Source organism: Leucoraja erinacea, chromosome 20 (assembly GCF_028641065.1).
Source record: "Leucoraja erinacea ecotype New England chromosome 20, Leri_hhj_1, whole genome shotgun sequence".
Lineage (NCBI taxonomy): Eukaryota > Metazoa > Chordata > Chondrichthyes > Rajiformes > Rajidae > Leucoraja > Leucoraja erinaceus.
This window is the reverse complement of record NC_073396.1, coordinates 14,772,950-14,795,197: the sequence shown is the minus strand read 5'-3', so window position 1 is coordinate 14,795,197 and position 22,248 is coordinate 14,772,950. Positions and strand designations below refer to the sequence as shown.

The 22,248-nt window shown below is 43.3% G+C and overlaps 1 protein-coding gene across 1 annotated transcript in view; it reads left to right on the top strand.

Moving 5' to 3' along the window:
* Nucleotides 1–11,550: 11,550 nt before the first annotated feature.
* Nucleotides 11,551–22,248, top strand: part of LOC129706817 (dual specificity mitogen-activated protein kinase kinase 6-like) — an 87,825-nt gene continuing 77,127 nt past the window's right edge. Inside the window, exon 1 of the mRNA XM_055651332.1 lies at nucleotides 11,551–11,721. Coding sequence (XP_055507307.1) covers nucleotides 11,706–11,721 — 16 coding nt within the window. The 5' untranslated portion in view covers nucleotides 11,551–11,705. The remainder of the gene's footprint in view (nucleotides 11,722–22,248) is intronic.

The window sequence follows — 22,248 nt, the reverse complement described above, 5'->3', positions numbered from 1 at the left end:
CAGCCCATCAAGTCTGCTCCGCCATTCAATCATGGCTGATCTAGCTCTCCCTTCTAACCCCATTCTCCTGCCTTCTCCCCATAACCCCTGACATGCACTAATCAAGAATCTATCTATCTCTGCCTTAAATATATCCACTAACTTTCCTCCACAGCCTTCTGTGGCAAATAATCCTCAGTCACCACCCTTTGACTAAAGAATGATGAAGGAAATTATTTCATAATGATAGCATGTTGCAGCTGTGAATTACAATGAGACCTGCATTATCTTACTCAAAATTTGTGTACTGCCCTGTGACAGTGATCTTTTGATATCCCAACATTTTTTGCCTTCCACCCACTATGAGAATCCTGCATTTAGACAGAATTGTCTTTCTCAGAGTTGACTCAATTTCCATGTGCATTCTAACCCTTAAAACAGAAACCATTCTCAATATTTATACTGGGTGGTTTTGGCAAAGGTTTCCGAGTGAAATTAAACCAAATGCTTCTTTAACAAAGTGCCGAAACTGGGAACTCGGTAACCATGGAAAATTGGTGCAGACGGAAGAAGGATCCTGCTTAATAATTAAAATATCTGGTGGTTTGCGGAAGCTTTATGCAGTGTCAAGAGAGAGAGAGAGAGAGTCAATTTAATTGTCATTTGGACCCCTTGAGGTCCAAACGAAATGCCGTTTCTGCAGCCATACATTACAAACAAATAGACCCCAGACACAACATAATTTACATTTTACATAAACATCCATCACATTGCTGTGATGGAAGGCCAAAAAAAACTTATCTCTCCACTGCACTCTCCCCCCCCCCCCCCCTCCCCCCCCCCCCCCCCGATGTCAGAGTCAGAGTCAAAGTCAAAGCCCCCGGCTGGCGATGGCGATTGTCCCGCGGCCATTAAAGCCATGCCGGGTGGTGCAAGGTCGCACACCGGGTCTTGGTGTTAGAGCCCCCGGCGTGCGCTCGCAGAGTCCCGCGGCCATTCCAAGCCGCGCGGGGCAGTGATGTCAGGCCCCGCTCCAGGAGCTCTTCGACCCCGCAACTCGGGCGGGAGAAGTCGCCGTTGCGAGAGCCCTGAAAAGCGGTCTCCCTCCAGGGACCCGCGGGCTCCCGGTGCCGCCGTCCGCAGACCCGCAGTTGCAGCCTCCGAATCTCCGGAGGTCGGGCCGCAGCAGCAGCAGCGCTCCACCACCGCTCCACCCGCTCCGGACTCGGCCAGCTCCGTGACGGTGACGGTGAGTCGTCGGCACCAGAGTCCCCTGTCTTCTCCTGATGGAGGCCGCTCCTCGTTGCAGCCCCAACGACAACGGAGACCCGACAAGAAAAGGTCGGGTCTCCCGTGCAGGGAGAGATTTAAAAGTTACCCCCTCCCTCCCACCGCACCCCACCCCCCCACACACACACCCCCAACAAAAAATAACAAAAACTACATAGAAACATGGACAAAAAATAATAAAAACGCGGACGGGCTGCAGAGGCCGCTGCTGACGAGAGTCGCGCCGTCTACGGGTGTTTACTTAATAGTGGAAATGAGTGTTTTAAAAAAAAACTTATGACTCCCTGAAACATATTTATAAATAATACATAAACATTAATTTCCTTGTTGATACACCAATTAAAATCATATACAGGGTATATCATAAATAAATACATCAGACGATTGGAAAAATCAAGATTCTATCTGGCTAGCAGGGCATGTATTGTAGCTGCAGATCCTGAGAGTTTATGGGAAACATTGAGTTTTCCGGCAACCACAGTAAATATCCGCATCCTGATGATATTCAGTCTACGTGTGCTGTCTGTACGGAGTTTGTACGTTCTCCCCATGACCTGCGCGGATTTTCTCCGAGATCTTCGGTTTCCTTCCACACTCTGAAGACGTATAGGTTTGTAGGTTAATTGGCTTGGTAAATGTAAAAATTGTTCCTAGTGGGTGTAGGATGGTGTTAATGTGCGGGGATCGCTGGTTGGCGCGGCCCGGTGGGCCGGAGGGCCTGTTTCCGCGCTGTATCTCTAAACTACTCAACTAAGCGTCAGCAGTGGACCCTGCCGATCAAAATTATAGCTTCTGGCTATAATACACATAACACTGAAACATTTTTTGATTGTTTGTGTTTAAAGTAGGAACTGATTTGGTGCTATCAGTAAACCAGACAATGCTTTAGTGTACCAAAAAAATAATTGTAATCCAATTCCTCATCTAAATCATAATTGAAACAATATTTCCAGTCTCTGGTTATAGCGGTGATGTGGTGGCTAAATTCCTGATAGTAGTTCTGAGGCTTAGACTAACCTCCAGGGAGGTGAGTTCAAATCCCACTGCAGTAGGTGTGGAATTTAGTTAATTGAATTAAAAAATGGCGAGAGTAATGATGACCACAAAAATGACCAGATTGGCTTAAAAGCCCATCTGGTTTACTGATTTACTTCTGAGAAAAAAATGTTGCTATTCTTACCCAGTCTGGTCTATGCGGGACTCCAGCCTACAGCAATGTGGTTGAACTTGATAGACCTCAGAAATGGTTAAGCAAGTCTAACTACAACATTATTGCAGCGGTTCAAGAAGGCAGCTCTGTCACCTTCTCAAGCGATGCACAATTAAGGCTGGCTTTGTCAGTGATGCCCAAGATGCTAAAATATTATTAAGAAAAATAAATGGCACAACTAAAGCTTGGTATCATTACAATAGTTCATATTTGATGAGGAACTGTATGGCTTGATGACTTATGAAACAACTTTATTATACTGTCACATTTTTAGAATAAGTTATAATAAGCAATTAAAATGACGAATCATATTGAGATAAGTATGTTGAAGACTTGCTCCACTTTTTAGGTATGCTGCTATTTTGATTTCATAGACATAGCAAATGTCTGTGTAGGCAGGACTTACACAGTAAATGTTAGGGCTCTGGGGAGTATTGTGGAGCAGAGGGATCTAGGAGTGCATGTGCATGGTTCCTTGAAGGTGGAGTCTCAGGTACTGTAGATAGGGTGATCAAAAAGGCGTTTGGCACATTGGCCTTCATCAATCAGAGTATTGAGTATAGAAGTTGGGAGATCAACTTTCAGTTGTATAAGATGTTGGGTGAGGCTGTATTTAGAGTGTTGTGTTCAGTTCTGGGCACCACATTACAGGAAAGATGTTGTCTAGCTGGAAAGTGTACAGAGAAGGTTTACAAGGATGTTGCAAGGGCTAGAGGATCTGAGCTATAGGGAGAGACTATAGACAATAGGTGCAGGAGTAGGCCATTCGGCCCTTCGAGCCAGCACCGCCATTCAATGTGATCATGGCTGATCATCCCCAATCAGTACCCCATTCCTGTCTTCTTCCCATATCCCCTGATCGCTATCTTTAAGAGCCCTATCTAGCTCTCTCTTGAAAGTATCCAGAGAACAGGCCTCCACCGCCCTCTGAGACAGAGGATTCCCCAGATTTACAACTCTCTGTGAGAGGTTAGGTAGGCTGGGACTTTATTCCTTAGAACACAGGAGGATGAGGGTTAATCTTATTGAGGTATATAAAATCATGAGAAGAATTGATCGGTAGATAAACAGAGTCTCTTGGCCAGAGTAGGTGAATCGATGACCAGAGGACATGAGTTTAAGGTGAAGGGGAAAAGATTTAATAGGAATCTGAGGAGTAACATTTTCACACAAAAGGATAATGGGTGTACGGAACAATCTTCCAGTGGAAATAGTTGAGGCAGGAACTATCCCGACATTTAAGAAACAGTTCGACAGGCACCATGGAGAGGACAGATTTGGAGGGATATGGACCAAACGTGGGAAGGTGGGACTAGTGTAGCTGGGACATGTTGGCCGGTGTGGGCAAGTTAGGCCACTGGCCTGTTTCCACACTGTATCACTCTATGACTCATGTATAAACCCATTCTAGTTGATTGTGCTAAAAATAATTTCTGCAGCGACATGGTGATGCGAGTTACCATTTAATTTATTTTATGCTATTCCTGTCACCTTGCCACAAAATGCATTTCGTTGTCTCTGTACTGTACAATGACAATTAAAATTGAATCTGCATCTGAATCTGAATCTGAACCTAGTGCAGGACAACTTATGTTTGTGCAGATATTGTTTTGCGATTAAACTATAGGTATACCTACCATTTCCAACTTGATGTACTTAGCCAGGACTTAGCTTTTATGGACTACATCTCCTGGAACAGTGTGATTTAAAGTAGCATATGTCATGTTGAATTCTTCTGAAGCTTGAAGTTCCATGCCTCACATGTCCAGGAACCGTTATTTTTGTATTCGGTATTAAATCTTGTATTCTGAAACTTATACAAAATATTTATCGTAGATAGCAACTGGCTCTATGAAATAATAATGAGAAAATTAATACTATTTGAATTCATTACCAGCAGTATACACAAATAAAAGAAGAGTTGGAATACGGTAAAGTCTCGTGAAAGGCTTGGTTTTGTAGAGATCGGGGTAGATTAACTTTAGTACAAATAATGGAGGATTCAATGTCGTAATGGTAACAAATTAAAACAATGAATACTTGATTATGTAATTCAAGTTACTGCTCCCTGTCATGGCCACTCATTTGAAATCATTTTATCAGAGGAATGCTTCTGTTTAACCTCATGACATGAGAAACTTGGAGCAGGTGTAGGCCACTCAGCCCCTCAAGCCTGCCTTCCTATTCAGTATGAGCATAGCTGATTTGTCCCAGGCCTCATCTCCTTTTCGATCAATGCTCACTTGGTTCACTAATTGTCCTATCGCTATCTTGCCTAAAAGATGTTCAGTGGGATATGAGGTAATACAATCAGTATGTTATAGAAATAAAACTGAAGAGGGAACATTGCGGTCTGGAATTTGCAAGGCTTTCAGTTTGATTGGAATAGTTTCATCTGTGCCAACTGCAAACATTAATGATTGCAAAGAATTTAACCAAGTTCCCAGCAACGTCCAAATCTGGCACCAATTTACAACTAGTATACGCTTTGGTAAGATTTGCATTCCCACTATAGGAACTGTTCCTCAGACTTTAAAAAACCCTGCATTCACATTGTGTTTTCACAACCCAAGGGAGGTCCTGGTGTGTTCTATGACCAAAGTTGTACTTTTGACTTTCAAGCCGTGATGTAATGTGGGAACCTGGCCTAAATTCCAGAGAACCTCCAGGGAATGGTCTGTTTTAATACTGGCGGAAAAAACTTGTCCAAGATGTCAAAACATTGGGATTTTGTAATTTTTTCAGCGATGTAACAGCATATTTTTTCAATTTGCTGGACATGCGTCTGTTTGATTCTGGCAGTTGCAACCAAGATAGAAAGTTGCTTTAAGTTCAGCTCCAGAACTTGAATACATGGTTTAAACTGACATTTCACGACAAACCTGAGGAAATGCTACATTGCCAGAACAGATGTTAAAATGTAAGTATTTCCAGGTGGATGTTAAATAAAGAGCAGAACACCTTTAAACTGTAGAGACTCCTCATAAAATACAAATTAACTAGGTATCATCCCATTGCTATTTGTTTTCAATCTTTTTGAGAGATGTGATAAGTAGTTTTAACTGTGCATCTTTTGTGTCCCCATGAGAAAAGGAAAAACTTAAACAAACTGTAGGTGACTAACAAAAAGTTCAAACTTTTTAAAATATAACCATACATTTAGAAAAACTTAGCATGCTAATATCTTATGATTTTGAAGCAACATATAGCCTTGCCACAAAATCATTGTTTCCCATTTTTTCATTAAACTGCCTATTAACTAAACCTTTCCAAGTCAGATTACTGGATTAATTTCATATGTTTCCAAGCTGACAGCAGTATATCTGCTTATGTCCAATTGGAGTAACAAAGAATCACACAAATTTGTGACACCGAAGGCCATTAGGGTTAATATGTCCTGTTACCTGACACATAGAACATAGTACAGCGCAGGAACAAGCCCTTCTGAACATGTCTGTGCCGAACATGATGCCAAATTTAACTAACCTTTTCTGCCTGCTGATTAATTCCCTGCATATCCATGTGGCTATCCATGCCTAGAGAAACGAGTAGAGGAAGATCATGTACTGTAAATGTGACTGCCCAGGAGTGAACAGACATGTTAACTGGGCTAGTTAGTCCCAACTCAAAGAGTCCACATCCAAATATTGTTTGAGAAGGAATTGCAGATGCGGATTTAAACCGAAGATAGACACAAAAAGCTGGAATAGCTCAGCAGGACAGGCAGCATCTCTGGAAAGAAAGAATGGGTGACGTTTTGGGTCGAAACCCTTCTTCAGACTGGTTGGGGATAAGGGAAACGAGAGATATAAGATATATTTTTGTGTCTATCCAAACATTGTTTAATGAGTAAGCGATTCTGCCTCTAATTAATTTAATCTACATCTTTAGCTTTTTGACCATTCTGCTCAGGGAAGTGGGTCCTTTCCATTAACTCTGCCTAACATTGTACATCTCATTTAGACATTCCCGCAACCTCTGTCCAAAGAAAATAATCCTTACTCATTCATTCTTTTTCAAAGCTACAACTTTCTAAATCTGGAAACATCTTTGTGAACCTCTTCTACGTCCTCTCCTGGGCAATCAGATTTACTTGATCATCCTCCACTCATTTCTCTAAGCATGGATGGGCACATGGATATCCAGGGAACGGAGGGACATGGATCACAAGCAGACAGAGAAGATTAGTTTAACTTGATTTCATGTTCAGCACAGATAATGTATATTCAGAAGGCATGTTTCTGCACTGTAGTATGTTCTATGTGTCAGTTATCAGTCTTTCTGCACTGCAAACTGACAGAAGTGATTTATAAAATAGCAGTGAAGCTGTTCTGGTACCAATTGATCCTGGTGCTTAAAGTAAAGTTACCAGGAAAATATTTTAAATGCATCGGTGAGAATATAGATCTGAAGAAGGGTCTCGACCCAGAACATCACCTATCCATGTTCACCAGAGATGCTGCCTGACCTGCTGAGTTACTGCACACTTTGTGATATCCCTATATTGCTTATGGCTTCATAATTAAAACCTGTTCTATCCTTATCTCTCACCTTTTGTCTTTTCATCTCTGGCCTTTGTCCAACCATCTGCATTTCAACTCCGCACTCACCTGCATCCACCTATCACTTATCCACCTATCCTGCCCCTCCAATTTCCCAGCTTTATCTCGCTCCCCACCCCACCATCAGCCTGAGGAAGGGTTCTGCCCCTGAAACATTATCCTTCCACGGTTTCCAGATATGCTTCCTGATTTACTGAGATGCTCCAGCACTTTGTGTCTTTTTTAATTTAAAACACAATTCTTGTTTCTGGAAATGTAAGTTTGTACTTCCTGTACACTGACAATGACAATTAAAATTGAATCTGAATCTGAATCTGAATCTGAATCCTGAGGTATCTGGCACATCTCCAATTTACACAAGGTCATGTTTGGTTGTAAATCTTAAGAAAGCAGGAACAATGCTCCCCAGTGTTTGCAGATGGAACAACGCAAGTGCAAGTCTGTATGAGCATCTTGTCCTGCATCAAAACTGAACCCATTTTCCTCCAAAGAATGGAACACACCAAATGTGAAGGGAGATTTAGGCTGGAAGTACACGCGCTACTTAATTCCCTTTTCAATTTAGCATTGATATCATTTCCATTACATTAGTCTAGGATGTTGAGGTGTTGAGGCTAGTTGCAATTTGATGTAGGGCAAGATGTCAAGCAAAAGAAATTCAATATGAAAGACTGAATTTGCAGACAAAGGTGTTCCCTGAAATGAGGGTTGGAAACTTGGAAGTCTGTGTGTGGTTCTGAGAAAAGTACACATTGATCCAAATTATATGAACCGCCTGTTTACACTAAAAATAACTTATTTAACTTACGATCCAGTGTATATAATTTCTAAACCTAACATTGACAATTCATCGTCTAGATAAAATTGGACAGGAAGAAAATATGCATAAATATGAAATGGTTTTAAGAAAATATAATGATGTGATGAGGGGAGGTTTTCTTCAAAATCTAATTCCAAATAATGGTTTAGAATTTGGACCTTTTTAAATGGAGTGAGTCATGGTTGCCAAGGGCCTCTCATAACCACACCTAGCACCGGGTGTTGAGACCTGGAGACGAGCCCATCACGAACACAACCTATATTTAAAAAAAACAACAACAAAAGATATGCATTTTCTACACGTTTAGGATTTGTGTATTATACATATATATACATATATAAATGCATAGAATATATATAAATAAATGCATATTACATACATATATATATACATAACTTGGTTAGTGGTGGCGCCTAATGGCAGCGGCTCGACTACAGTCGTCTGTCTTTTTTTATTTTTGTCTTGTTAAATGTATGTCTTTGAGTCAGTATGTCTCCGGCCGGGACTAACCTGAGGGCTCCAGTTGCAGAGCCTGCGGAACGGACATCGCGGAGCTGGCCAACTTCGGAGCGGGGAGAGCTGTGGTGGCGTGCGGCTGCGACCTGACTTTGGAGTTCGGAGGCACCGGCCGCAGACCCGGTGGACGGAAACATCGGGAGCTCGCAGGTCCCTGGTGGGAGACCGCTTTTTCGAGCCCCGCAACGGCGACTTCTCCTGCTGGAATCGCGGGTTTAAGGACATGGAGCCGGGGCCTAACATCACCCGGCGTGGCTTAAACGGCCTCAGGACTTACCATCGTCCGCCGGGGGCTTTAACATCGGAGCCCCAGTTCGCCTCGACACTGCAGTTGGACTGCTGGACCACGGGAGAGGGAACAAAGGGAAGAGATAAAGACTTTGCCTTCAATCACAGTGAGGAGATATTGGAGACTCACTGCGATGCATTTTTATTTAAAACTGTGTTAAGTGTGGGTCTTGGATTGTGGGTAAACTGTACAAATGATATTTCGTTCAAACCTAGGTTTGAATGACAATAAATTGCATTCTATTCTAGACGATGCATCAATTTCTGTATATATATTTGTGTTTGTGTGTTTACATATATTATTTGCATCTAACGTGGTATTTGAATAGATACAATACAAAATAAAACGCATTAGATGCAGTGAGCAACGTATTTTAGCAATGCAGCATTGGTGTGGAAAGCTGCACAACTTGTAAGCAGGGTTGGGGTGGAAAGCTGCACAAGTTCGCTACAGATAGACACGAAATGCTGCAGTAACAGCGGGACAGGCAGCATCTCTGGATAGAAGGAAAAGGTGACGTTTCGGGTCGAGACCCTTCTTCAGACTCAGGGTAGTGGGAGACACAAATATAAGGAAGGGTAATGTGTGAAAACGATTACCCTTACCACACATTACCCTACCTTATCCCTGGGTCTCTCTCGCCCCTGACTCAGACTGAAGAAGGGTGTCGACCTGAAACGTCACCCATTCATTCTCTCCAGAGATGCTGCCTGACCTGCTGACTTACTCCAGTATTATGTCTATCTTCGGTGTAAACCAGCGTCTGCAGTTCCTTCCCACACAAGTGCTCAGCAGGGTTGGTGTGGAAAGCTGCACAAGTGGACAGCAGCAAACACCCAATAGGATCCTTGGTCAACAGGGTTGTTGTGGAAGACTTCTTCCCTCTTGCTCCACATGGATGGGTTTCGCTCCCCTCAGTCAGTGCGTTGCCCGGACTACACTCCGATTGCGTGGAATGGCGCTGTCCGTCGGCTCAGAGGACTAAAACCCTAACCGTGGACTTGACTCTCACCACATTCTGGAGGAATTGTGAATTAGACGTTTAAAACACCTTGGTTTGAGGATTGTGAATCAAACGGCTGAGATTGAGGAGTAAACGCCGCCCCGCCGCCGCAACCCCTCGCAAACCGCCACCGGATTGGTGCAGGCGTCGCACGCAACGGCGCGAACCTGGGTTTCTATTGGACAAGCGGCCCGTCGGTCATCGTGGAGGGGCGGGGATTACTGGAAGCTGCGCTTCGATTGGTGGAGGCGGGGCGTGGGGCGGGGCGTGTGGGTGGTCGTTAGGGGGCGGGGACGGGACGGGGGACGGGCAGGGGAGGGAGAAGATGAGAGACATGTGAAACTTGGTCCACACGAGAAGTGCAGCGCCAACGTCTGCCCGCACTTCATCTCCAGAGGGGAATGTCCCTCTGCCTCACGCAGGCAGCCCGCTGGCCTTGTTGAAGCCTCGGGTTTTCACCTTTCGCTCCCGCCCAGCACATCTTCACTGCGGGTGACTGCCCCCCAACTCCCTCTGCTCCCCCCAACTCCCTCTGCCCCCCCCCCCCCCCAACTCCCTCTGCCCCCCCCCCCCCCCAACTCCCTCTGCCCCCCCCCCCCCCCCCCCCCCCCCCCCCCCCCAATCCCCTCTGCCCCCCCCCCAACTCCCTCTGCCCCCCCCCCTCAACTCCCTCTGCCCCCCCCCCCCCTGCCCTCCCCCCCCCCCTCTGCCCCCCCGCCCCCCCTGCCCCCCCCTGCCCTCTGCCCCCCCCCCCCCTCCCTCTGCCCCCCCCCCAACTCCCTCTGCCCCCCCCCCCCCAACTCCCTCTGCCCCCCCCCAACTCCCTCCCTCCCCCCCCCAACTCCCTCTGCCCCCCCCAACTCCCTCTGCCCCCTGCCCCCCCCCAACTCCCTCTGCCCCCCCCCCCAACTCCCTCTGCTCCCTCCCCCCCCCCCTCTGCCCCCCCCCCCAACTCCCTCTGCCCCCCCCAACTCCCTCTGCTCTGGCCCCCCCCCCAAACTCCCTCTGCCCCCCCCCCCACTCCCTCTCTGCCCCCCCCCCCCTCCCTCTGCCCCCCAACTCCCCTGCCCCCCCCCCCTCCCTCTGCCCCCCCCACAACTCTCTGCCCCCCCCCCCCAACTCCCTCTGGCCCCCCCCCCCCTCCCTCTGCCCCCCCCCCCCAACTCCTCTGCCCCCCCCCCCCTCTGCCCCCCCCCCCTCCCTCTATTCCCCCTCCCCTTGCTCCCCCCCCCCCCTCCCCCCCCCCCCCCTCTGCCCCCCCCCCCCCTCCCTCTGCCCCCCCCCACTCCCCTGCCCCCCCCAACTCCCTCTGCCCCCCCCAACTCCCTCTGCCCCCCCAACTCCCTCTGCCCCCCCCCCCCAACTCCCTCTGCCCCCCCCCCCCCCTCTCCCTCCCCCCCCAACTCCCTCTGCCCCCCACCCCCTCTGCCCCCCCCCAACTCCCTCCTCCCCCCCCCAACTCCCTCTGCCCCCCCCAACTCCCTCTGCCCCCCAACTCCCTCTGCCCCCCCCCCTCGCTCCCTCTGCCCCCCCAACTCCCTCTGCCCCCCCCCAACTCCCTCTGCCCCCCCCAACTCCCTCTGCCCCCCCCACTCCCTCTGCCCCCCCAACTCCCTCTGCCCCCCCCACTCCCTCTGCCCCCCCCAACTCCCTCTGCCCCCCCCCCCCCCCCCACTCCCCTCTGCTCCTCCCCCCACTCCCCGTGCCTCCATTACCCGCTCCCTCTGCTCCCTGCCCCTCCACTCCCTCTGCCCCCCACTCCCTCTGCTTCCCACCCCTCCCTGCCGGCACTGCCGGCACCCTGCCCCCCCCCCCCCCCCCCCCCCCCAATCCCCTGCTCCCTCTGCCCCCCCCCACTACCCGCTTCCACTGCACCCACTCCCTCTTCCCCCAATCCCCCTGCCCTCATTCCCTCTGCTCCCGCTTCCTCTTCCCCCACGCCCCGCTCTCTCCGCCTATGTTTGCGGACTCAGCCAGCCACACACTCATGAATCCTGACGCTGCTCGCAACTGGTGAATAACTTGCAGCGCTTATCATGTCTCTTTCTAAAGGTAAGTTTGAGGCTCTCAGTACTTGATTCTGATTTGTGTTGGAAGGAACTGCAGTTGCTGGTTTACACCGAAGGTAGACACAAATGATGCTGCCTGACCCGCTGAGTTATTCCAGCTTTTTGTGCCTATCTTGATTCTGACTTACTCATTATAGAATAACTATTTGCAAATCATGTTTCTTATCCCATTATACTTAATACATATTTTACCTCATTTTCCAGTTGCCTTTTACCGTGCTCATCAGTGCAGCTTAAAATGTAATATATGTATGTTGTAAAATGGCATTAATTTTATTTGAATTTTCAGACTATTGCTTCATATGTAATTAATATTTTTCACTCAATTGTGGCCCTGGTGGGTTTGATTACTCGCTATTACATAAGATCTGAAGGAGGTAATTAATATAAAAAGTAGGTTATTAAAGTAAGCATGGAAGGCCTCGTTATCGGGAAACTGTTTATGTGCTTTTTAAACGTTAATATCAAAGTTTAATATCAAAGTATTGGGCAAAAACAGCTCGATCTGAGAAAGAGCAAATCAATGATGTAATGCATAGAATACTGCTTGATCTTGCAACCAGAACATCGCCAGCATTGTCTCTAAGGTCACTTAGTGCTATGCTTTGTGGATTACAAATGGTCGGATGGGAGGAAATGTATTTCAGTTGGATCATCCTGGAGGCTCCTTGTATCCTGTTGTGACTTGCTTTTTTTGTGTTATGTGCTGTCACCATGGCCGTGAGTCACCAGTGAGTGTAATGTTGCTGAGTGAAGTTGATGACTCATGGTCGATGTATGCATGGTGACAGTTACGGAAAGGTGCCCACGAGTTTGAACGCTGATAAAATATGTGATTGGAGCTTGGAATATTTCCTGTGGAATGTTTGGATTGTAGTCGGTAGGTATTTTACCATATGACTTTAAAAAATAAAAATAAAATACATCCCTTGGAAAATTTAAATAAAATAGTCTGCAAATAGAATTGGAAATACAGTCAGAAAATACTCGAAACACTCAACTGGTCAGGCAGTAACTGGAGAAAGAATCAAGAGTTAAGGTTTCATTATGTAGACCCTTTGTCAGAAGTGGAAGATAATCAGAACGTATTAATTCAGGTCGATGAAAGGTCAATCTGAAATAGTAACGTTGTTTCTCTCCAAAGATACTGTTAGATCTGCTGAATGTTTCAGATTTCCTGTGTTTGCTAATTTTGTTTCCCTTAATTGGGGTTTGATCTTCAATAAGTATATTTGCTTGTTTGTCAAACGCAAACCTTCATAGGTTGTTTTTACTTGTTGTGTACTGATTTTTTTTCCAATTTTACCTCCAATTGTTTTTACTTGTTCAAGAAAAGGTTGACAGATTATTTCATAAATATATTTTGGATAGAACTGTGCTGGATTGAGTAATGAAAATCCCAATCTTGTAGAAACACGAAGTTCATTTTTTGTACTCTGAGAAAGCACTTCTCAGAAAGTAACCATACTCATCACAAGTAACTTTTGGCGAAGATTGTTTTGACCTGAAGTTTTAACTCTTTCTCTCACCACCTGCTGAGTGCTTCCAGCTTTTTTTAAATTTAAGTGTCTGTAATTTTTTGATTTTTCAATTGCCGCTGGTTAACTGTTTTGGAATTACCAAGGCAGACCACTGCCATCTATAGTTGTTGCTGCAGCGGGTGACTCTGAAGAGAGACATTTGCAGATGGTTAGTCTTGCACTTGTGAGTAGCTACCTCAGTCTGGAGTTGCTAATGGGAGGCAGTGTTGGAGTGGCAGGGGAAAGAATGTTAGAGTATATGGAGAAGATGCATACATTTGCATCTTGAAGAATGAAGGCTTGAAGAGTGAAGAAATTTGCTCTAGTGGCACCAGCACATACAAATCTACTCCTGGTACAATCCAATTTTAGCACATTCGTGTCTACAACACAGGAATTGGAATTATAAGAAAACAATTCTTGTTCCTACTCTGCTGTTTATGACAGGTGCTTCAGTGCCACTTTGTTGTACTACCATGTCTTTCCCTAATGTATTAAAAATGTTTAAATTGTCTTGAATGTACTAAGTGACTGAGCCATCACGTTCCTCTCCAGTTCTGAATACCAGACTTGTCACCTGCTGTGTGTTTTGGGGGAATGAGGGGAGTGAGAGGATGGGTGGAGTTTCTTCTAGTCTTAGCTACTCGGGGTAGAGAGTAGAACTCTCTGTGTTAAGACTGAGATTCTTTCTTCCAGGCAGCTCAGCTGGGGAAACATTACATGCATGAATCTGTTTTGGTTTACTATTGTCATGTGTACCAAGGTATAGTGAAAAGCTTCCTTTTCAATGCTATCCAGTCAGATCAGATAATACCATACATAAATACAATCACGTCAAACTCAAGCACAATAGGCAGGGCAAATGGGAAGGTACAGAGTGCAGAATATAGCTCCCCGCATTGTTGAACATCAGTTCCATATTCAAAATTCAATGTCTGCAATGTGGTAGAGCTGACTCGGACAGCATCCTTGTTTATGTAAAGACTGTTCAGAAGCCTGCTAACAGTGGGGAAGAAGCTGTTCCTGGGTCTGGTGGTACGGACTTTCAAGCTTCTGTATCTTTTGCATTTTCAATTTTCCAAGCCGTATCCATTATACTTTGTCCTCGCCCCACAATTGCTTCTCTTTTGACTCCTCTCTCTTCCAAAACTCCATTATACAGTGCACTGGAAAACTCAATACTCCACACCTACTGGATCTTTTGGACCTGACCAAGAACAATGCATCAGATTAAAAATGAATAATCCTCCATAAGTCTCAGTCCTGCCCAATTCTAGCATCCTATTCTGTGCCCTATTATCACATAATAACAAATAACCACTGTGTCAAAATGTGTCATCCGCCACTGTTGTCAGGCTAAATGACCTGTATATCCCTGTTTCCTCATTTACACAAGCCAGTTGTCCACTTTCCAGGTGTTTTCTTCCTAGAACACACACAATTATTTCCTCAACTTTTCTGCCTTTTCCTTATGTTTCCGTTGGTCGTGTTTGGTGGGCTAAGCCATTTCTGAGGATGTCTGACAGTCAACTACATTCAGGGTGTGGCTTGAAATCTCACATGGAGCTGAGTTGGTTAAGATGTCAGGTAGGTTCCTCCAATTGAAGCCTGGTAGTTTGGGACCTGGGAGTCTATGGTGCCCATCCTCTGTTGGGTAGCTCCTATTTTTACAATTTTTCATAGTGTTTATTATCATTCCTGCTCTGCTTTCTTCTCCACTTAATTCTTGTTACTTGTATTAATTGCTATCCAGATCAAGCATTCAACCACCCTTCATCTTTAAGGAACTGCAATTTATCATTGCTCGAAATTCCTCTTCCTACACTTCCAGTTGATCATGTTTCTATACGACATAGGAGCAGAATTAGGCCATTTGGTGCATCGAGTCCACTTTGTGTTTCCTGACACCTGATGTCTAAACAGCATCCCTCCAACTTCACCTTTCTATCATTACATTATTCATTCAACTTTGTGCGCGATTAAATATCGTAGCCGGGTATCGGGCACAAAACTGGTGCAGACCCTTTGCAGTGTTGTTTCAACATACCATTTTGGTTGCCAAAGAACTTTATACCCAAGTCATTGTTGTGTTCAAACATGGGACGATTAAGTTCTATTCTAGGCACCCGAGTGCATAATCCACACTGGACTCTGGTGCATTTTGGCAGCACCTTGTTGCAGGATGCCAGATTGACCACCTGGATTATCTTTACGTGTGCATGGAGGCTCCAAACTCCATGGAGGCCGTATTATTCTGACCATACTCTGGTGTTTGACTCTTCATGGAGTTCAGAGGCAGAGCAGCAACTTCCTGTAATTTCCAAGTAGTTATTCTTAGAAATCTGACTGCCAGACCTGTGTAAGGTTAAATCTGGGGAAGGTTCAACAACTCTATTGGAGTGTGGCAGGTTCAATATGATAGTTTACAATTTTTGAATTGAGTTAATTTAAGATCAGGAACTTAAAACATTTAAATATATTTATCTATTAAATGTTAACATTTTTTATTGCACTCTAATACCTAAATATTATAAGTTTTAATGTTTGCAAATAATGGAAAAGATTCTCAGGCATTCAATTCCAATATTTTTCAGTCAGTCAGTTTAGGAATGTGGATTTACCAGGTATTGAAGCTCTGTTGTGAGTGGGCCTTGTTATTTTTTATCACAAAATGGTAAGACCCATGGAGTTCAGCAATTAACAGACTGTTGTGTGGGACCGATCCTCAACCCAAGCTTTCATAGAGAGAGTAGCACAGTTGCTTGCTGCTCACAGAGATAGGCAAACAATACACAGGCCAGAATAGAAAGGGAAAATGTTGGGAATATTTGGCAGGTCAAGTTGCATCCGTGGGAGGAGAAACACCGTTAACGTTTCAGTTCAACCTGAGCCTTAAACTCTATTTCTTTCCCCATTGACAAGGTCAGATCTGCTGAATATTTTCAGCATTATTTTTTGTTTCTATTTTAGAATTTCAGCATCTGCAATTTGTTCTTTGATTTCCAACACTTGGGTCAGATATTACACACCACTGCTGCGGTATGATACAGAAGGGTAATAGTCAGAGTCGCCATCTTATGGAAGCATGTTGTTCATAGGATCTGTTTGTCCTGATGAGAAGATGTAAAAGATCACAAATCGTTACCATAGGAAAAGAGCAGAGGAATGTGTCCTGATATATAAGCAAATATTTATCTCTTAACTTCCATCGCTTAGAATAAAAACCTAATTGATCTGGTAATTACTATGGTTCTGTATGTGAGAGTTGCCATTGCATCAAATGATTGCCATTTCTTTCAGCCTTGCATTCATGACTCCACTGACATAATGAAATTAGCTGCCAAGTGCATTAGCTGCAGCAAATCCCAACATTTTCTTGTCATGCATTATAGTCAAGCAGCATGGCAACAATTCAAGCGTCTTGCATTGCTGCTCCGACAAAGATTAGATAATTGAGCAAAAACCAGTGAGGGAAGCAATATGTTATCTATATGGCTGAATACTACAGGGACTGAACCATTGAAAGGGACTTTAATTTTACTGACACACCCAATAGACTGCTTGTGAAACTGCCATCTGCTCCATCTTCCTGTATTGTTGATTGCAGCTATAATGGGAACATAGGGTTGCTTCACTGCTTAAGAGACAAACATTTAAACTTTCTTTCCTGGCTATGTTATTCTTGGGTTTTAGCACTTGTGTTGCCAGGTAACACAACACAGCTTACAATTTCTATTGATTAAAAGCTCTTTGCAGCTCCTGGTAATTTGAGACTTGCATCTTACACCTCCTGAGTATACAATTAAATAGGAATGGTTTAAAACACCATGGTTATAGATAGCTGTAATAATAATCATGACACCAAAGTTCAATTGCTTGAATGAACAATATCTGCTTGGAAATATTGCAAATAATATTAATCCAAAACATTTTACTCCCTCTTTTTCTAATATTACCAGGACTTTGCTTTTTGTTACAGAGCAAGGAGGAGGAGACTGAACAGCAAAGAATCACTGTAATCAAGCAGTGTCACAAATCTATAGAGCAACTCACAAATCTACCAAGTGAGGAAGAGCTGAACTAATCCAATTCTGAATGTCTAAAGGACTTCAGATAAACAGAAACACAGGCGATATTAGAAATGCTTATCAGTTCAATCATCATCTGTACAGTGGGAAACAGAGATAACATTTCAGACTTGTGACTTTCATTGATGCAAGATCATTAGCCTGAAGCATTGCATCTGTTTCTCCCTCCATTGATGATGTCTCATCACCCACATATCTCCTGCAATTTGTTTTAAATTTAGAATTCCTGATTTGTTTTAATGCTTTTTGGAGTTCATGTTGTCTGGACATTCTCAAGTATACTGTCCACATTACTGTGCAATTATGGTGATTTTTTTTTTAGCATACAATCACAGATTAGTGAAGAAGGGGATAATTTAACCCACCATCTGCATCAATTCTTTTGAAATTCATTTCAGTGAGTTTTCAAGTCTTGTATTTATTTTTGACAGGTACATTAAAAGGAAATGTTTAGAGGGATAGGAACCAAACACAGTCAAATGGGACTAACTCAAGTTGACAATGTGGTTGGCATGGACTTCATTAAAATATTTTTTGAGGAGGCCAGAAAATCAAAAAGGCTAATGGATTGCTGGCATTTTCTTTCAGTATAGGAGTTATGCTACAGGCACAAAAACTCTGGTTAGACTGGATCTTGAGTGCTGTCGCCTCTTCTGGACTGCACACCTTAGGAAGGATACATTGACCTTGAAGGGAACAACGAAGCAACTTATCGGAAAGATAACTCTATTCCATGAATTGTAATGCAAGGAAAGGCAATATAAGTAATTATTTTCCAAGGAATTTAGATTAATTGAGGTAATTAAGCAAAGGAAAAGGATAGATGGAGGGAAACGTTCTACTAGTTAGAGATGGTCTGAAAAAACTAGAGTTGGGCCATCCAGTCAAGAACTGTTGATGGATGTTAACAACTTAATATAGACATTTGGAATTCTTCAAGTGGGTTCAATGCAATTCTATCGGTTCCTGCTAAAATCTGTTAATACGAGTCAAAATATTAAAGAGTGTACAGAAGCGGAAAAGATAGATGTATTGAGTCATGTCATTGTTTAGCCATTATTTATTGGCTGGTGGAATAGGCTTGTGAGTTTAAATGGCTCATTCCCCTTCTCATTGTTGTTTGCCCTGTGGTGAAATGTTTTGCTTTCAATACACATTAATTACAGATGTTAATTTAATAAAAAAACAACAGGAAGTGAGGAAGGTAGCAGGATGTATTCAATTTTCTTTGTCTGGTAATGTGAGAATGGGGCCTCTTGGCCCATTACTCAACAAATGAAATCGGCTTGTTTTTGGATAACCTGGAATGAAATTGGTAGATAAGATGAGTTATATTGACGACATTCTCCCTAACAGCATTTGCAATAGATGAATTTTAACCTTTGTGTTCAAGTAATTTACATTTGCCAACATTAAGTATTTTTAAAGTTCTTTTTATTTTCCGTTTCTTTCAAAGTCTGTTCTTCGATGAAATATAGGCCTTGCATACAAAGATAGATAACTCTTATTTGTTTTTCGAGTGGAGGAAAGAATGGTTTGTGACTTTGTTGGCTTGCTCATTAATTCATGTACATTCGTGACTTTGTTGGCTTGCAAATTTAATTTGAAACCTACTGATTTTCTTCCTTTTTTTGTTTAACAACCACTTTTGAGCGATTGATTTAAATGTGTGTCTTTCTAGCATTTGTTTTAGATAGCATTCTCTGTCGGATTTTGAGGAGTCGGCTGTAACCTCTATGAGAGACATTTAAAAGTAGTATCAATAGTTGAATGATTCTAAACGTATGGAAGAAGTGGGATTAAATGGCTATGATTATGATTGTAAAATATCTCTTTAAAGTCTATATATTTGACAAAGCTTTTGGTCATCTAACTTATCCTCGTGTGACTTAGGATGTTTCTGCTTTGTTAAAGATCTTTCTTGGTATGATGTGGAATCTTAGAACATAGAACTGTAGAGCACAGGAACAGGCCTTTCAGCCCACAATGCTGACAAGATGTCATACCAATTTCTGCACCTGCATATAATCCATTTCCCTCCATTACCTGCATATTGCTGTGCCTATCCAAAAGCCTCTTAAATGTTCATTTCGTATCTGCCTCCACCACCACACATGATAGCACATTCAAGACACCCACCCGGACCTATGTAAAGACAAAAAAAGGCCCCACACATCTTGTGGCTGCTGTTCCAGGTGATAGGAAAAAAATAGAAAGTGTCTTAGCACATATGCAAAAGAAGATGATACAAATGGCAATAATAATGTCTAGAAAAAAAATGGTGATACTCAGCGATCAAAGATAAACTTGACTGAAATCCACTGTTCTTTTGCATATTATCACAAAGGAATGTTTTGTGTAACTGAGAGTGAACATGATCTCAGTTTAATAGTTTAGATACAGGACATTACCTTGAACTGTGCAGCAAGTACTCGGTCATGCAGTTTTACAACTGTGTGGATCGTGTATCAAAATTCTGAAGTGGGTCCTGATCCAACAAGTTTCTGCTTTAGAGGTGAGTGGGCTACTACCTGAACTGTGGTGAAAGTAGTTGGTTCTATCCCATTGCTTTGTAACAAGATCTACATTCAAAACACAAGTTTTGTCTTTAATGGTAAAAATGTGCTCATTAGATATAGAATACTTATATCTTTGGTGTGAGAAACTGGTGAGGTTTGCAATAACTATTACACTGTTCAGTGGCTGATTACACAATGAAGCGAGGCTTTGTGTGTTGGTGAACTGTGTTAAGTTGAAAGCTGATGCAGAAATGGTAATTTGGATAATTTTGTATTCCCTACAAACCTAGCCTTACATTTTATATTTATTTTATTTGAATAAACAAGGACAGTTTGTTTTACTATTAAATGTGCATTACCATGGGATTAATTCAGAGGCCCATAGCACAATACTGTGAGATACCACATCTTCAGTCCAAATGTTTTCATTGTGGGGGGTGTGGTGGTGGTGGTGGTGGTTTGGGTTCTGTGATCCAGTGGCATAGAAACTGTAAGCTGCAACCTTTGTTCTTGGTTGTGAGTATTCCTAAATGGATGCGCAGTCTGCAAGGACTGCAGATGATTGGGAGTGCTTCTAATGCACTCCAGCACACCTTCAGATTCGGAGACAGTTTCCAGCTGTTATCGGGCAACTGAACTATCCTACCAACAACTAGAGAGCAGTCCTGTGCTACAATCTATATCATTGGGGACCCTCAGACTATCTTCGATTAGACTTTACTGGTCTTTACTTTGCACTAAACGTTATTCACGCTATTCCCTTTCATGTGTTTGTACACTGTGGGTGGCTCGATTGTAATCATGCATTGTCTTTCCGTTGACTGGTTAGCACGCAACAAAAGATTTTCACTGTACCTCGGTAATGTGACAATAAACTAAACTAAACAAATGGGGACCCTAATGAGTGCAGTAGTGGAGTTCAAATGAGTTTTGGTTAAAAACATCAGAATGTGAGCAGGAATGAGCCATGAGGTCCCTTCAGCTTTTCTGTCATTCAGTACAATTGTTTCCATCAGATCTTACCTTCAACTATTTTTCTGCCTGCTCCCTACAATCCTTGATTCCCTGAGAACCCCAGAATCTGTATATCTCAGCCTTGAATATTTTCAATAACTTGGCCTCCACAGCTCTGTGGATATTAACCTCCAAAGATTCTAACAGAGAAGAAATTACCTTCCATCTGTGTCTTAAAGGAAAGCGATGGCCTGAAGTTCTATCTTTTCCCCCACAAGGGGAAACATCCCCATAGCAGCTGTTAAGCTTCCTCAGAAACATAGAAACATAGAAATTAGGTGCAGGAGTAGGCCATTCGGCTTCGAGCTCACCGCCATTTAATTGATCATGGCTGATGAAAATTATTTCTTGTTCTTCTCCATTCCCTCTGACCCCCGGCCACAAGGGCACATCTAACCAACCTCCAAATATAGCCAATGAACTGCCCAAAACTGTGGCAATGAGAGACGGACATGTGAGGGATTCTCCAAAATCTGTGTTTTTAAAATCATGTAAAGCTTCTGCCTGGAAGTCCCCAACACGTTTGGGATGCACCTGCCTTGCAGCTGTTAAGAATTTTGTAAGTTTCAGCATGCCCTCTCAATCTCCTAAACTCTAGAGGGTAGACCAGTATAAACCAAAAAACAAGAAACTCGATGTCATTGAAATTATTAATTCTAATCACAAGTGACCATAGCACTGATTGCAACCTCCACGTGTTTCTAAAATTGGGCAATGAAGACAGACATTGATTTCCCCTCTGTGGAAAACATTCAAATCGTTTGGAGCTCAACAATTGTCCACTTCCTTGTTTTTTCAGCATGAAAGAGGCGGGTAGACCAGGAGGCGCATTCGATGTCATTGCAATATTAATGGAGTCTACAAGTGACTTAACTGATTGCATCCACGTGTTTCTAAGACAATGGACAGAATTATTTCCCCTTGGAAAACATTCAACTCGTTTGGAGCTCAGAATTGTCCACTTCCTTGTTTTTTGAAAATTTAGGGTGGAAAAAAAGCCTGCCACGTGTCTAAATATTGGACTTTCATGCAGGCAGGTATTTTTTATGCCATGTTTTTGGCTTCCAAGGGATAATTGGGTAAAACGAAAATGCTTATTTGATACTTTAATGTTACGTTCATCAACTTAATTTTGAATTTTATTTTGAACTTTAATTTGTTTCTAATGATTATATTTGATTTTCATTTAACATTTTAATTTTGTGATCAATAGGCTGCAGAACCAAACTAAAAATTTTTTAAAAACCTGATTCATCTTGACAGAATGTTCTGTTCATTTGCCATGCTGCTTTAAAATAAGGGCCATAAATTCAAATGTTTCAGTCTTGGATGAAACGATTGGGAGCCACTGGAGTATGGGCTCAACTTG